Source organism: Nicotiana tomentosiformis, chromosome 12 (genome assembly GCF_000390325.3).
Source record: "Nicotiana tomentosiformis chromosome 12, ASM39032v3, whole genome shotgun sequence".
NCBI lineage: Eukaryota > Viridiplantae > Streptophyta > Magnoliopsida > Solanales > Solanaceae > Nicotiana > Nicotiana tomentosiformis.
This window is the reverse complement of record NC_090823.1, coordinates 102,525,036-102,540,250: the sequence shown is the minus strand read 5'-3', so window position 1 is coordinate 102,540,250 and position 15,215 is coordinate 102,525,036. Positions and strand designations below refer to the sequence as shown.

The 15,215-nt window shown below is 44.9% G+C and overlaps 1 protein-coding gene across 1 annotated transcript; it reads left to right on the top strand.

Moving 5' to 3' along the window:
* The first annotated feature begins 10,962 nt into the window (after nt 1-10,962).
* LOC138903142 (uncharacterized) lies at nt 10,963-14,854 on the top strand. Its single transcript, XM_070191061.1, has 5 exons — nt 10,963-11,697; nt 12,752-12,792; nt 13,560-13,820; nt 14,268-14,364; nt 14,486-14,854. Exons 1-5 carry the CDS (start codon nt 10,963-10,965, stop codon nt 14,852-14,854), a joined length of 1,503 nt encoding a protein of 500 aa, XP_070047162.1.
* Nucleotides 14,855-15,215: the final 361 nt, after the last annotated feature.

The window sequence follows — 15,215 nt, the reverse complement described above, 5'->3', positions numbered from 1 at the left end:
CTCCCGGCGAACCAAAGATTGACTAGAGGTCCAATTCCGCATCTCTTCCCCTAGTTCGGCATCCCTAATAATTAGTGTCTTGATGTTAGTCCCTTCACAACATTCTTCAATCATATTCACGAACAGCTTTCCCATCCCATCGATGATATCATCTTCTGGTACTGAACTCTGACCCGGACTTGAAACATGCTCTGGAAATAAAACCTATTTCCCGGAGCTACCAGTATGAGCTTTCCCCTTCGAAGGCTGATATCCTATGTCGTCCCTTCCTTTCTTCCTATTAGGTTCAATTGGCTTTGTGATCCCGTCCGACCTGGCTCCCAACCCTGTTCCTATCCTGTATCCATATTTCATCATCTCCCTCATAGTTATTTTGGATCTATACGGCGACTGCATTCCCATGTTTTGCTCAATCTCTTCCATTCTGGTAGTCTGTATGATTTCCACTGCATGGAAAGTAACTTCGTCTAGCCCTTCAATGAATGGAACAACATGCTCCAAATAAGTGGGGTGACCCCACTCGCCGTGGACCACGATCTCCTGACATCCCCACTCAAATTTCATGCATTGGTGTAAAGTGGATGGGACGGCCCTTGCCATGCGTATCCAGGGCCTTCCTAGCAGCAAGTTGTAGGAGGAGGAGATGTCCATTACTTGAAACAATATGGGAAATTCGACCGGCCCGATCTACAAGGCCAAATATATTTTTCCAATAACGTCCTTTTGTGAACCATCAAAGGCCCTCACCCTCACGTGGATTTCCTTGACTTCCCTCAAATGAATTCCTAACTCCCGTAGGGTGGAGAGCGGACAAATGTTGACTCTTGACCCTCCATCGACCAACACTCGGGACACCACTTTGACCCCATATTTGATAGTGATATGAAGAGCTTTTTTGTGACTAGCACCTTTGACAGGAAGTTCGTCTCGTCTGAAAGTGATCATATTTGCTTCCACCATTTTCCCATCATTGCGGCTAGCGCTTCACTGGTGGTGTTGCTTGGTACACTTACCCCACTTAGTACTTTCAACAAGGCATCCTTATGACTTTCAGAGCTTATTAACTAGGCCATGATTGATATTTGTGCCGGGGTTTTCTTCAGCTGCTCCTCCACGGAGTACTCTTTGGTCGACATTATCTTCCAGAACTCGGTAGCTTCTGGGTCTGTTATGTTCCCTCTTTGAATTTTCTCTCTTCCCAAGTTCCCTCAATTGGCATCTTCAGGAGCGTAGCATCTCCCAGACCTAGTCATACCATGGGCTATGGCAGAGTTTGTCATTTTGGCCATCCCCTTTTGCTGGTACGTCCATGGGACAATTTTCTATTCCTAACTCTCTTCATCCCTGACAGGTTGTCGCTAGTAAGTCTGAACTGTCACTGTAGGTAGCACTTGTACAGTAATCATTGGATCCCTTTGAGGAGGGATCCTGGCAGCTTGTGCATTTCTTATAGTGTCAATCGTTCCATTTAGCTCATATTCTTCGCCCAATGTGATCATGTTAACTCCCGGGTTTCGATGATTGGGCAGCGGATTACGATTCACATTGGGCGGCGCCGGAGTGCACTTAATGGCTCTGCTCTTGATCAGTGTTTCAATCTTATTTTTCAGCTTAAAACAATCTTCAGTATCATGCCTAGGTACATTGGAATGGTACACGCACCTTTTAGTTGCATCAAAATACTTGGAGGGATACTCAGAAATCCTTCTTTCAACTAGATGTATCAATCTTGCTCTTCTCAATCTCTCAAACAATTGGGTCAAAGGCTCGGCAATCGAGTTATAATTTCTAGGACCCCTCTATTCAAAATTAGGATGAGGGCATGGTGCATAAGTGGGTCGGTTTTGGTGAGTAGTGGCTTGGATAAGAGCATATGGCCGTTGTGTGTTCGGGTTGTTGTTGGCTCGAGAAAGGTTGTATTGTGGTTGAGGATGATAATATGGACGGGTGTTGTTGACTGGAGCATAAGTGGATGGTGGTGAATGATTATTTGGGGAATAGGAAGTGTTTTCGTGATTTTCTGAGACCTTCTCTTTCTTCTTCTTTCCACTACCGATTGACCCCGATTGGATGGCCTTGCTGGCCGCTTGCAGTGCTGCTATGGATTGTACTTTACAGTATTTTATGCCATCTTCTAAGAAATCTCCCATCTTGACCAGCTGGGGGAATTTCCGTCCCATCATTCCCATCATCTTTTCAAAGTATATCCCTTCCTGGGCTCTGATGAAATACTTGGTTAATTCACTGTCATCCAATGGAGGATGCACCCTGGCAGCCTCTGACCTCCACCGATGTGCATATTCTTGGAATGAATGGGATGGTTTTTTCTACGGGTTCATCATTTCAAACCGATCAGGAGTGATCTCTGTGTTGAATTAAAAGCAATTCATGAAGTCCTTTGCCATATTTTGGCAAGTTCTCCAATTTTGCGGATCCTGTAGAATATACCAGGTGAGTGTTTTTCCCGTCAGACTCCTTATAAATAACTTCATCCTTAGCTTCTCATTCTTCCCCACTCTGACTAACTTGTCATAGTATGCCCTCACATGCGGGTGGGGATCATCCGTCCCATCAGAGATATCGAACTTTGGAGGTTTATACCATGCTGGCATATCCATATCCGGATGAACACACAGATCCTCATAGTCCAAACTTTCACTTCCTCGGGCAACTTGGAGGTTCTTCATTTGTTTTCTCAAGATTTGCAGCTGCTTAGATACTGACTCCTCTTCCTTACGCTTAGCTTCCCTCTCCATCTCGGCATACTGGTCAATATCATAAGGCACCCTAACCGTGACAGGTGTTGTAAAGGTAGGTTCAGAAATGACATATACAGGGGGAACATATCGCTTATGGGCGGCGGTATGTGCCACAAGTATGTGCTGGTTTGGGTGAGTGGTGAAAGTGACTCCATCACGAGGAGGGGTGTGAGTTGCATTGGTAGTAATAGGCGGGTTTTGTGGTGTCTGAATGTACTTTGGTACGTAGGAAGTGTGGATAGGGGGATTTGGTGGGTTTGCGGGGGTTACTGGAGATATGACTTGAGTGGTAGGAATTGAGGTTGGGGTGTTGTTGTTTCAGCGCGATGTGGAAGGAAAGTGGCCAGGAATTGATTCCAAAGAAGGAAAATGTGGTAGTTGGGGAAGCATTGTCACGGCCAGATGTGCTAGTTCCCTGATATGATGTACTTCCTCCCTTAGAGACTCTATTTCCTGGTCCATCCTGGCCATGTTTTCATCATTCCTGGTATCATCCTTCTCTCCTGATCGCACCAGGCTGCCGGCTATGACCAGAGCATGTTCGGTCGGGTTTTCTGTAACTAACATCTTTCCCTTTAATCTTAGATTATATGGTGGTTCCGCTAGTTTTGGTCGACACAAACCAACGTTCTTTTCTTTTAGGGTAAATAATAAAGGAAAGGAAAAATAAGAAAAAAAGAAAAGAAAAAGAAACAGGAGTCAGTTTCTTCATTTATACAAGCTAGAAATCAGACAGAGCAATTAATTTGCGCATTAAGGCTAGCACATTTCCTAGAATTCATGGAGACCTCTCGTTGTCGGAGGTAGGACTAAACAGTAGATATTTGACAAACATTTAGACTTGACACATTTAGATCCGAAGCAAGTTTGTTCTCATTGATAATTTGGACTTATATAAATAGGAACAACGATTACATCACTCTTTCATAGAACTGTATAGGCTTGGAAAACTTGCCCTTTTAGAAAGTAAAAGAAAATTGGGAATAAGGGTACAAAGCAGGAAAGAAGGGGAAATCAACCAACTCTAATAACCATCCCCAGAGTCGTTTCCCATTTCTTCTGGCTCTTCTTCTGGATCCTCCTTCGGGTCTTCTTCAAACTCCTCCTCGTCATCGTTGAACTCTGACCCCTCCTATGGTTCTTCTTCTGGCTCTATGATAGACTCTATTTGGATTTACTCCACTACCCGGTCATATTCAGTAGGTGGCGGATCGAGGGATCTTGGGACCACTTGACAATGCATTGAAGTAGTCACAAGGTAATGCAGCATGATCTCATCATAAATTTGCAAAGCAGCCACTGTTTCCTCTAGCCAGGCTATACCCTCTCTGCTTGGCCGGGACAACTTGACTTCCTTGTTGATCCAGACATAGTACTTAGGAGTGCACCACGAGTTTTGACCCATTGGCATTGTGACCTAGTCGTTCCACTCTTCTCGGAGCCTTTTTATCTTGGGATTGGAATATGTTTGTTGTACTCATCCTCTTATAGCGTTGTCCTTGTCCACAGAGGCACATCTTAGATCATCCTGAACAGTCTGAGAACCCGTAGGGGTGAGTATGGTTGAATGCCCTCAAGTCTGATCAACTCAATGAAGTATTTCTGAGGAGTCCTTAAGATTGCTCTTCCACCTAACCATGATAGCTTCCAGTTGATCCATTCTCCACTCATATTGTTTAGCATTTCCCTCCACTCTTCTAGCCCATGTGCGGAGACCCAATATCTCATCCTCTCGTTATGGCTGCGGATCATGTTGCTGACGCCCATAAATTAGTCAATGGAGGCCTCTCGCTGGAAGAAATGTTCGGTAGCCCAGATATGAAGCAGCAAGTTATAACCCTTAAAGAAAACATACCCTCGTGCATATGCGGACAAAGCCCTCAGCATCTCAGCTAGCACCATCGGCACCAAAGTAGCTTGAAGGTTGCCACGGAAGGTCGCCAGAATCACGGGTAATAAGTTGATGTTGATCCGACCCCTTCTCTGCGGGAAGACCAATAATCCCAACAGTTCCATTGAGAAGGTCATGGGCCTGAGACTCTCCCACGTTTTTTTGGTTACATTGAAACTCTCCTGAATACCACGCGTAGCTTTCACGATGTCCAAATCTGTCGAACAACTAGTCGAGGCTTACTGTCACGGCCCAAAATCCGCTAAAGGTTGTGATGGCGCCTAACACCGGCGTCAGGCAAGCCAACGGAGATTTACCAATTTAATTACTCATTCAAGTATTGTGAAGTCATGATTTTCCTTAATTGAATGATATAAAATAAAATTTACAGAGCAAATGATAACCTTTACACAATTACAACAACGAACAACCCGTAGAAAACCCCCAAAAATGCTGGGCATCAGTGGAAAGATTAGCTCGTAAATATTCGGGCTACTAGCGATATAATGCACGATACTGACGAGATCGTTCGACCCGATCTAGAATAACGTGTACACTACCGAGGGACATGCGACACGATCCATAGATGTATCTATATACTGCCGAGGCATTCGGCCCGCTACATAAGAAAAAGGAAGGAAGTTCCCGAATTACGAGACACGCATTTACAATACAGCACACGAGCATCAATTAAATATAATTTTTACCATTTCTCAAATAACTCGCCCACAATTCAAAGTTTTAAGGCTTAGTCTAGTGTAGATATATTTACATCTAAATTGATTTCAATTATAACTTCAATTAATTAAACCATCAGAATGAGTTCAAGTAATTCAAACATTTCATGATGAGATCCTAAGTCTACCCGGACATAAACATGCTTTAGCTACGTACAAACTCTCGTCACCTCGTGCGTACGTAGCACCCACAACTAGTAGCACATAACAATAAATATCACCTAGGGGTAGTTTATTCCTCACAAGGTTAGACAGAGACTTACCTCGCTTCAAATTTCCACTATCGGCTCCAAATCCTCTCTAACACCTCAAACCAAAGTCCGTCGATCCAAAACTATTCAAACAATGAGCAACCCTATCAAAATATATTCTAATACCCATAATTAATCAGTTTAAACAATTTCGAACTCTGCTCGAAAAGTCGATAAAGCTAACCCTCGAGCCCACGTACTTGGATTCCAAAACTTTTTGAAGATAAACTTTACCCATAATATCACAAACTCAAATATATAATTTATTCCTAATTTCATGTCCAATTTCGTGGTCAAATTCTAAAAATTCCAATTTCTAGGTTTTTCACCAAACCCCCACAATTTCTACAAATTTCCATGTTTAAATCCTTATACAAACCATGTATTTAACTTTTAATAGGGGGAATAACTTACCTTGCCATAGATGATGAAGACCTCCACTTGAAACTCTCTAAAAATCGCCCATACTAAGAGAGAATGCAAGAAAAATGGACAAATCCCGTTCTCAAAACAACAGTGCCCCAGCGACCTTCTCGCATCTGCGGAATAGTAGCCGCTTCTGTGGCTCCGCTTCTGTAGAAACTTCCTCGCAGATGCGGCCTCCCCCATGGCCAACACTTTTCGCTTCTGTGGCCAATCAACCGCAGGTGCGTATCTGCTTCTGCGGAAAAATCTCCGCACATGCGGACTCCCCTGCTCGGGAAGAACTCCGCACATGCGGCTCTGCAGGTGCGCTACAGGACCAACACCTGCGATCAACCAGCCCCATGCCACTTCCGCTTCTGTGATCCCTCGCCCGCATCTGCGAGCCCGCAGGTGCGGCAAATTCCTCGTACCTATGAATTCCATCCATCTCACTCCCTACTACTTCTGTGACTCTTAGGCCACTTCTGCGGTCTCGTACTTGCGGCCATAACCTCGCAGGTGTGATCGCACTAGAAGACTTAAGCTTTAGCAGTTCTTCCAAGACTAAACTCGACCCGTTTTCAATCTAATTCGCACCCGAGGCCCCCGGGACCCCGTCCAAACTTACCAACACATCCCAAAGTACAATACGAACTTAGTCGAAGCCTTAAACCACGTCAAAGAACATCAAAATTATGAATCTCTTCTCGAATCAAACTTATAAATTTCCAAATTTCCAAATTTTATATCCCGTGCCGAAACGTATCAAATTAATCCGAAATGACTTCAAACTCTGCACATGAGTCACAAATTATATAACAAAGCTATTCCAAGGCTTGGAACCCCAAATTGACATCGATAACACCAAATCCCACTTCAAAACAAACTTAAGAAATTCTTAAACCTTTAAAATGCAAACCTTCAATAATAAGCGCCTAAATGCTCCCGGTGATCCGATGCTCATGTAACGACCAGTCCGGTCATTTCAAGAGTTGTAGCCCTGTTCCCATATTTACTGTTCATTTTATACTTTATTGTTGTTAGGTGACTTGTCGGAGTAGTCGGTTCGGGTCCGGTGAGATTTCAGAATGAAATGAGACACTTAGTCTCAGGATTTAAAGCTTAAGTTAAAATGATTGACCAGATGTTTATCTTTGAGTAAACAACTCCGGAACGGAGTTTTGATGGTTTTGTTTGCTCCGTTAGGTTATTCTGGACTTAGGAGCGTGTCCGGATTATGATTGGAGGTCTGTAATAGAATTATGCTTGAAATGGCGAAAGTTAAAATTTTTGGAAAGTTTGACCGGGAGTGGACTTTTCGATATCGATAATGGATTCCGATTCCGGAAGTTGGAGAAGGCCCGTAATGTCAAATGCGACTTGTGTGCAAAATTTGGGGTCAATCGGACATGTTTTGATGGGTTTCGGTGTCATTTGTAGAAATTGGAAGTTCAAAGTTCATTAGGCTTGAATCTATATGTGATTCGTGTTTTTGATGTGGTTAGAGGTGATTTGAGGGCGCGACCAAGTTTGCATTGTGTTTTAGGACTTGATGGTTTGTTTGGTTGCGATCCAGGGGGCCTCGGGTTGATTTCGGATGGTTGTCGGATCGATTCGAAGTTAGAGGGGAATACTGAAGCTCACCAGCTTCTCGTGTAATCGCATCTGCGGAGTGGGGATCGCATGTGCGTTCTCGCATAAGCGAGAAAGGAGCTAAAGAAGCAGACAGGGAGGAAGTGAGTAAAGGTCGCAGGTGCAAGATTATTTCCGCACCTGCGATGCCACAAATGCGGCTAAAGTTACAGAGAAGCGGAGCTGGGCTGGCCTGGGCAGGGCGCAAGTACGAGAGGTTAACCGCATCTGCGAGCCCGCAGGTGCGAGCGAGGCTCCGCAAATGCGGAGATGAGAGAGAGTCATGTTTCCGCAGAAGCGGATAGAAGGCCGCAAAAGCGCCTCCGCAGGTGCAGAACCTGGAGGGCAGATGCGGGCCTGGGGAACTTAAGTGCTTTCCGCAGAAGCAGTTCCGCAGGTGCGGATATTTGGTCGTAGGTACGAAAAGTCTGGGCAGATTATTAAAACAAGGGTTCGCGATTTTTTGGCTTCCTTTTGAAACATTTCAATCATGGTTTAGGCGATTTTGAGAGGGCTTTTGAGGGGATTCTTGAGCTAAGTCCCTTGTGCTTATTGTTGGTCAATAATATTGCTTCCCCATTTATTTTCCCACCTAGTTGGTATGTATTTAAGGTGTAATTTAGGAGGTTGAGGCTAGGGATTTGGAGAATTTGATTTGGGGACTTGGGTGATGATTTGGTATCGGATTTTGTTAAATTTGGTATGGTTAGAATCGTGGATGAGTGGGTTTTCGAATTTTATAACTTTTATCAAATTTCGAGACATGGGCCCGAGGACCGACTTTGAGCCGATTTTTTATTTTAATTAATAGCTTAGCATTTTCTTATGGAGTTGATTATTCTAGCATGTATTGATTATATCGCATTGTTTATGGATAGATTTGAGGCATTCGGAGGCCCCTTCGCGAGGCAAGGGTGTGTTAGAGTTGGGATTTGCTCGAATTGAGGTAAGTAACAGTTCTAAATTTAGTTTTGAGGGTAAAAAATTCCATATTATGTGTCATGTATTTGGTTTTGAGGTGACGCACATGCTAGGTGATGGGCATGTGGGCGTGCACCATAGGAATTGAGACTTGGTCAAAATCCGTGGAACTGTGTAGTTGTATAATCTGTTGTTATTTGTACATTCTCCATGCATTAAAGAAATTGAACCGCAAATTATGTTTAGACTACGTGTTGGCATTGTAAGGACCCACAGAGGTCGTGTACATGTTGAATTATCTGCCAAATTGCTTTTTTGTACTCGGTCATAGTTTATTTATATATTATATCTCAGTCTCCATTGTTCATTTTTACTGCACCATATCATTGCTGTTTGGGCTGCTTATTATGATTCCTGAGAGCATGAGAGACTGGAGAGGTTAATGACTGAGTGAGGCTAAGGGCATGATTGTGAGGTATTATACTATAGTACATGAGTTGTTCGTGCAGCACGTGAGTTGTCCCTGCGGATCCAGATATTATATTATAGCACGTGAGTTGTCCATGCAGCACGTGAGTTGTCCATGCGGATTATAGCGCTTAGGCGGAAGGAGCCCCTCCAGAGTCTGCACACACCCCCAGTGAGCGTAGGTACCTACTGGGTGCGAGTGCCGAGTGCTGAGTGAATGGGAGGGCTGAGTGACTGTGGCCTTGAGAGGATGCATTTGATTTCATATTTGTTGCACTTAGCTGCCATGTATCACCATCTTGAAAATTTCTGAAAGATATTATACTTTGCTTCAGTTGAACTTGATATGAAATTACTGTTTTGCCTTAATTGTCGAACTTGAATGCATGCCTACCTTCCTATGTTAAAATCATTGTAATTGATCTATAACTGTAAAGCTCGTCACTACTTTCATTTCTTTATTTAGTGTTGTTACTTACTGAGTTGGTTGTACTCACGCTACACCTTGTACTTCATGTGCAGATTCAGGTGTTTCCAGACACGGTGGGTGTTGATTTTCGTGCACAGTTGATCTTTTGGAGATTTCGAGGTAGCTGTCAGCATTTCACTGACCTTGTCTCTCCTTCCCTACCTTTCCGCTTATTGTACTTAGTTGTAGATTATAATAGACAGTTTTTTCCAGACTTAATGATATATAGATGCTCATATACTCAGTGACACCCTGATGTTGGGAATTTCCGCGTTGTATTTTGGGTTCCTATCCCTTTTATGAAATCTTTTATTGTTTAACTGCTTAAATTCATTTTCTGTTAAAAGTGTGGGAAATATTTTTGAATGTCTGCTTGCCTAGTACCACGATAGGCGCCATCACGACAGGTTAGAATTTTGGGTCGTGACAAGTTGGCATCAGAGCCTAGGTTACATAGGTCTCACGAGTCATGAGCGGGTTTAGTAGAGTATTGCGGATCGGTACGGAGACATCTATACTTATCTTCGAGAGGCTGTCGAACCCTTAGGAAATTTCACATTCTTGTATTTTTGTTGTGTGGATTTGCTGGTTCCGGTAAATGAATTTCTTTATTCTATTCTCTCACAGATGGTGAGGACACCTGCTATCGGACAGGATGGACATCCACCAGTACCACCAGCTACGGCCACGAGAAGCCGAGGTCGCTGTAAGAGTCGCGGTAGGGGTAAAGGTGCAACTTGTACAACAGATAGAGCAGCACTTGCAGATCCACCACTTGCTCCAGCTTAGGAGCAGGTTCCAGATGTAGCTGAGCCAGTGGGGCCAGCTCAGGCACCAGCTATACCCATTGTGATTCCAGGCCTCCAGGAAGCCTTGGCCAAGATATTGACGGTTTGCACAGGCCTTGCTCAGGTGGTATCGGCTCAAGCCGCACCAGCCAATTCTCAGGCCGGGGGAGGTACTCATATCCCCATTGCCCGTACTCTAGAGTAGGCGATGCAAGGACTTCAGACACCGGAGGTGCTACCATCCTAGTCAGATGCAGTTACTCAGGCCCCGGTGGTCCCCGTTATGACAGATGATTATCAGAGAAGGCTTGAGAGATTTGAGAGGCTTCGGCCTCCATCATTTAGCGGTGCTGAGTCAGAGGATGCTCAAGGATTCTTGGATAAGTACCAACGGATGCTTCGTAAAGCAGGTATTCTGTAGACCAGTGGAGTCTCGTTCACTACTTTTTAGTTTTCTGGGGTTGTCTTCAGTTGGTGGGAGGCTTATGAGAGGCGCATGCTGGCTGGTGCAGCACCACTTACATGGAAGGACTTCTCTGTTCTCTTTTTTGGAGAAGTGCATGTCGCGGTCTCGTAGGGAGGAGTTGCGCAGGAAGTTTAAGCAGCTTCGGTAGGATGGCATGTTTGTGACCTAGTACGAGATGAGGTTTTCTGAGTTAGCTCGCCACACAGTTTGGTTGGTTCCCACTGATAGGAAAAGGATCATGAGGTTCATTGATTGTCTCATGTATCAGGTGCGGTTGCTTATGACTAGAGAGAGGGTATGTGGTGCCACTTTTGATGAGGTGGTTGACATTGCTCGGAAGATAGAGATGGTTCGTAGCCAGGAACGGGGTGAGAGGGATACCAAGAGGCCTCGAGGTTCAGGCGGTTTTGGTGGTGTACCTTCTAGGGGGAAGTCCTACCCCAGCAGAGGTCATCCTTATAGGCCCACTCAAACGACTCGTCCAGCTCATCGTGGCGCATCAGCTAGCCACAGTTCTTACAATGCTCATTCAGGTCAGTCTTCATTCAGTGCACTACCAGCGCAGAGTTCCCACCATGCCTCGTCCGCTCAGGCTTCTACAGGTAGTTCCTCGGGTTATCCGGAGCAGCAGTTCCATCACAGCAGGGGTTGTTTCGAGTGCGGATACTTTGGTTATATCAAGAGAGATTGCTCTAGGTTCTTGAGTGGGGCTCCACAGCAGAGTTCTCGGCTGATAGCACTAGCACCAGCAGTTACACCACCCACTCAGCCAGCTCGGGGTGGGCCCCAGGCAACTAGAGGTCGCCCTAGAGGGGGAAGGAGAGCAGGGGGCGGTCAGGCCCGATTCTATGTTATCCCTACCAGACCAAATGATGTTGCCTCCGATGTAGTGATCACAGGTATTGTCTCAGTATGCCACAGGGATATGCCCCGAGAGTCCTTAGTTTCATATATTCGTGTCTCTACGCCAGTGGGTGATACTATTGTTATGGACCGTGTATATTGGTCGTGTGTAGTGACTATTAGGGGATTGGAGACTAGAGCTAATCTCGTATTGCTTAGTATGGTGGACTTCGATGTGATCTTGGGTATAGATTGGTTGTCTCCATGTCATGTTGTTCTGGATTGTCCGGATCGAGTGGAGAGGTTCTCTAGACTATGTTCCCAGCATAGTGATTTCATATTTTAAGGCCTAGCGGATGGTTGGGAAGGGTTGTTTATCTTATTTGGCCTTTGTGAGGGATGTTGGAGCTGATACTCTTGCTATTGATTCTGTCCCGGTAGTGCGAGATTTTTCGGATGTGTTTCCTACAAACCTATCGGGCATGCCGCCCAACTGGGTGATTAATTTTGGTATTGAGTTGGCGTCGGGCACTCAGCCCATTTCTATTCCACCGTATTGTATGGCACCGACTGTGTTGAAGGAATTGATGTAGCAGCTTCAAGAACTCTTTGATAAGGGGTTTATTAGGCCTAGTGTGTCTCCTTGGGGTGCTCCTGTCTTGTTTGTAAAGAAGAAGGATGGTTCTATGTGAATGTGTATTGATTATCGGGAGTTGAACAAGGTTACACTGCAGAATAGGTATCCATTGCCATATATTGATGACCTATTTGATTAGCTTCAGGGTGCCAGGGTATTCTCTAAGATCGACTTGCGTTCAGACTATCATCAGTTGAAGATTCGGGAGCCAGTTATCTCGAAGACTGCTTTCAGGACTCGGTATGGTCATTATGAGTTCTTTGTGATGTCTTTTTGACCAATGCCCCAGCAACATTCATGCACTTGATGAACAATGTATTTCAGCCCTATCTTGACTTCTATGTCATCGTGTTTATTGATGACATTCTGGTGTACTCCCGAAGCCGAGAGGATCATGAGCAGCACGTGAGGACTGTGCTCCTAACCTTGAGAGAAGAGAGGTTGTATGCAAAATTTTTGAAGTGTGATTTTTGGCTATATTCAGTGGCATTTTTGGGCAATGTGGTATCGAATTAGGGGATCAAGGTAAATTCGAGGAATATTAAAGCATTGCAGAGTTGGCCTAAACCATCCTCAGCTACGGAGATTCAGAGTTTTCTTGGCTTGGCGGGGTATTACCGTCGATTTGTAAAGGGTTTCTCGTCTGTTGTAGCACCTATGACCAGATTGACCCAGAAGGGTGCTCCGTTCAAGTGGACCGAGAATTATTAGGAGAGCTTTTAAAAGTTCAAGACTACTTTGACTACAGCCCCAGTGTTGGTGTTGCCTACTGGTTCGGGGTTCTATATGGTATATTGTGATGCGTCGTGTATTGGTCTCGGTACTGTGTTGATGAAGGACGGTAGGGTCATTGCCTATGCATCTAGACAGTAGAAGGTGCATGAGAAGAACTATCATGTCCATGACCTCGAGTTAGAAACTATTGTTCATACCATGAAGATCTGGCGGCACTATTTGTATAGTGTCCCTTGTGAGGTTTTCACCGATCATCGGAGTCTACAACATCTGTTTAAACAGAAGGATCTTACCTAGAGGCAACAGAGATGGTTAGAGCTGCTTAAGGATTACGACATCACCATCCTCTATCATCCCAAAAAGGCTAATGTGGTGGCTGATGCCTTGAGTCGCAAGGCGTAGAGTTTGGGGAGTTTAGCATATCTACCAGTAGCAGAGAGGCCTTTAGCCTTGGATGTTCAGGTCTTGGCCAACCAGTTTTTCAGATTGGATGTTTTCGAGACGAGCAGAGTTTTGGCTTGTGTGGTTTCTTGGTCTTCTTTATATGATCACATCAGAGAGCGCCAGTATGATGACCCTTATTTTCTTGTCCTTAAGGACACGGTTCAGCATGGTGATGCCAGAGAAGTTACTATTGGGAATGATGGAGTATTGAGGATGCATGGTCGGATTTATGTGCGTAGTGTGGATGGGCTACGTGAGTTGATTCTTGAGGAGGCCCACAGTTTGCGGTATTCCATTCATCCGGGTGCTGGGAAGATGTACCAGAACTTGAGGCAGCATTATTGGTGGAGAAGAATGAAGAAGTATATAGTGGGGTTTGTAGCTCGGTGCCTCAACTATCAGTAGGTAAAGTATGAGCATCAGAGACCGGGCGGATTGCTTCAGAGGTTAGAGATTCCAGGGTAGAAATGGGAGCGGATCACCATGGATTTTATAGTTGGGATTCCACGGACTTCGAGGAAGTACGATGCTATTTGGGTAATTGTGGATCGGCTGACCAAGTCCGCGCACTTCATTGCAGTTGGGACAACTTATACTTTAGAGCGGTTGGCTGAGATTTACATCCGAGAGATTGTTCGCCTCCACGGTGTGCCAATTTCCATCATTTCAGATCGGGGCACGCAGTTCACTTCGCAGTTTTGGAGAGCCGTGCAGTGAGAGTTGGGTACCCAGGTTGAGTTGAGCACAAGATTTCACCCTCAGAAGGACGAATAGTCCGATCTCACTATTCATATATTTGAGGATATGATATGTGCTTGTAGCGCTTGTGTCATTGATTTTGGGGGTTGTTGGGATCTGTTTTTGCCACTCCGGAGTTTGCCTACAACAACAGCTACCATCAAGCATTCAGATGGCTCTGTATGAGGCTTTGTATGGGAGACGGTGTAGATCTCCGGTGGGTTGGTTTGAGCCCGGGGAGGCTAGGCTATTGGGTACTGACTTGGTCCAGGATGCTTTGGATAAGGTTAAGATAATTCAGGAGCGGCTTCGCACGGTGCAGTCTAGACAGAAGAGTTATGCCGATAGGAAGGTCCGTGATGTTGCTTACATTGTTGGGGAGAAACTACTACTCAAGGCTTCACCCATGAAGGGTGTTATGAGGTTTAGGAAGAAGGGCAAGTTGAGCCCTCGGTATATTGGGCCATTTGAGGTACTTCAGAGGATTGGGGAGGTGGCTTACAAGCTTTCCTTGCCACTTAGTTTGTCAAGTGTGCATCCAGTATTTCATGTTTCTATGCTCCGGAAGTATGTCGGTGATCCATCTCATGTTTTGGATTTTAGCACAGTTCAATTGGATGGTGACCTGACTTATGATGTGGAGCCGGTGGACATTTTGGTTAAGATCTAACGTTGAGGTCAAAGGACATAGCTTTAGTAAAGTTGCAGTGGAGAGGTCAGCCAGTTGGGGAGGCTACTTGGGAGACCGAGCGGGAGATGCAGAGCATATATCCACACCTATTTGAGACTCCAGATATGTTTTTAGACCCGTTCGCGGATGAATGTTCGTTTAAGAGGGGGAGGATGTAATGACCCGGCCGGTCATTTCGAGAGTTGTAGCCCCGTTCCACTATTTACCGTTCATTTTGTACTTTATTTCTGTCTTACCAGAGTAGTTGGTTCGGGTACGGTAAGATTTCAGAATGAAATGAGACATTTAGTCTCAGGATTTAAAGCTTAAGTTAAAATGATTGACCGGATATTGATTTGAG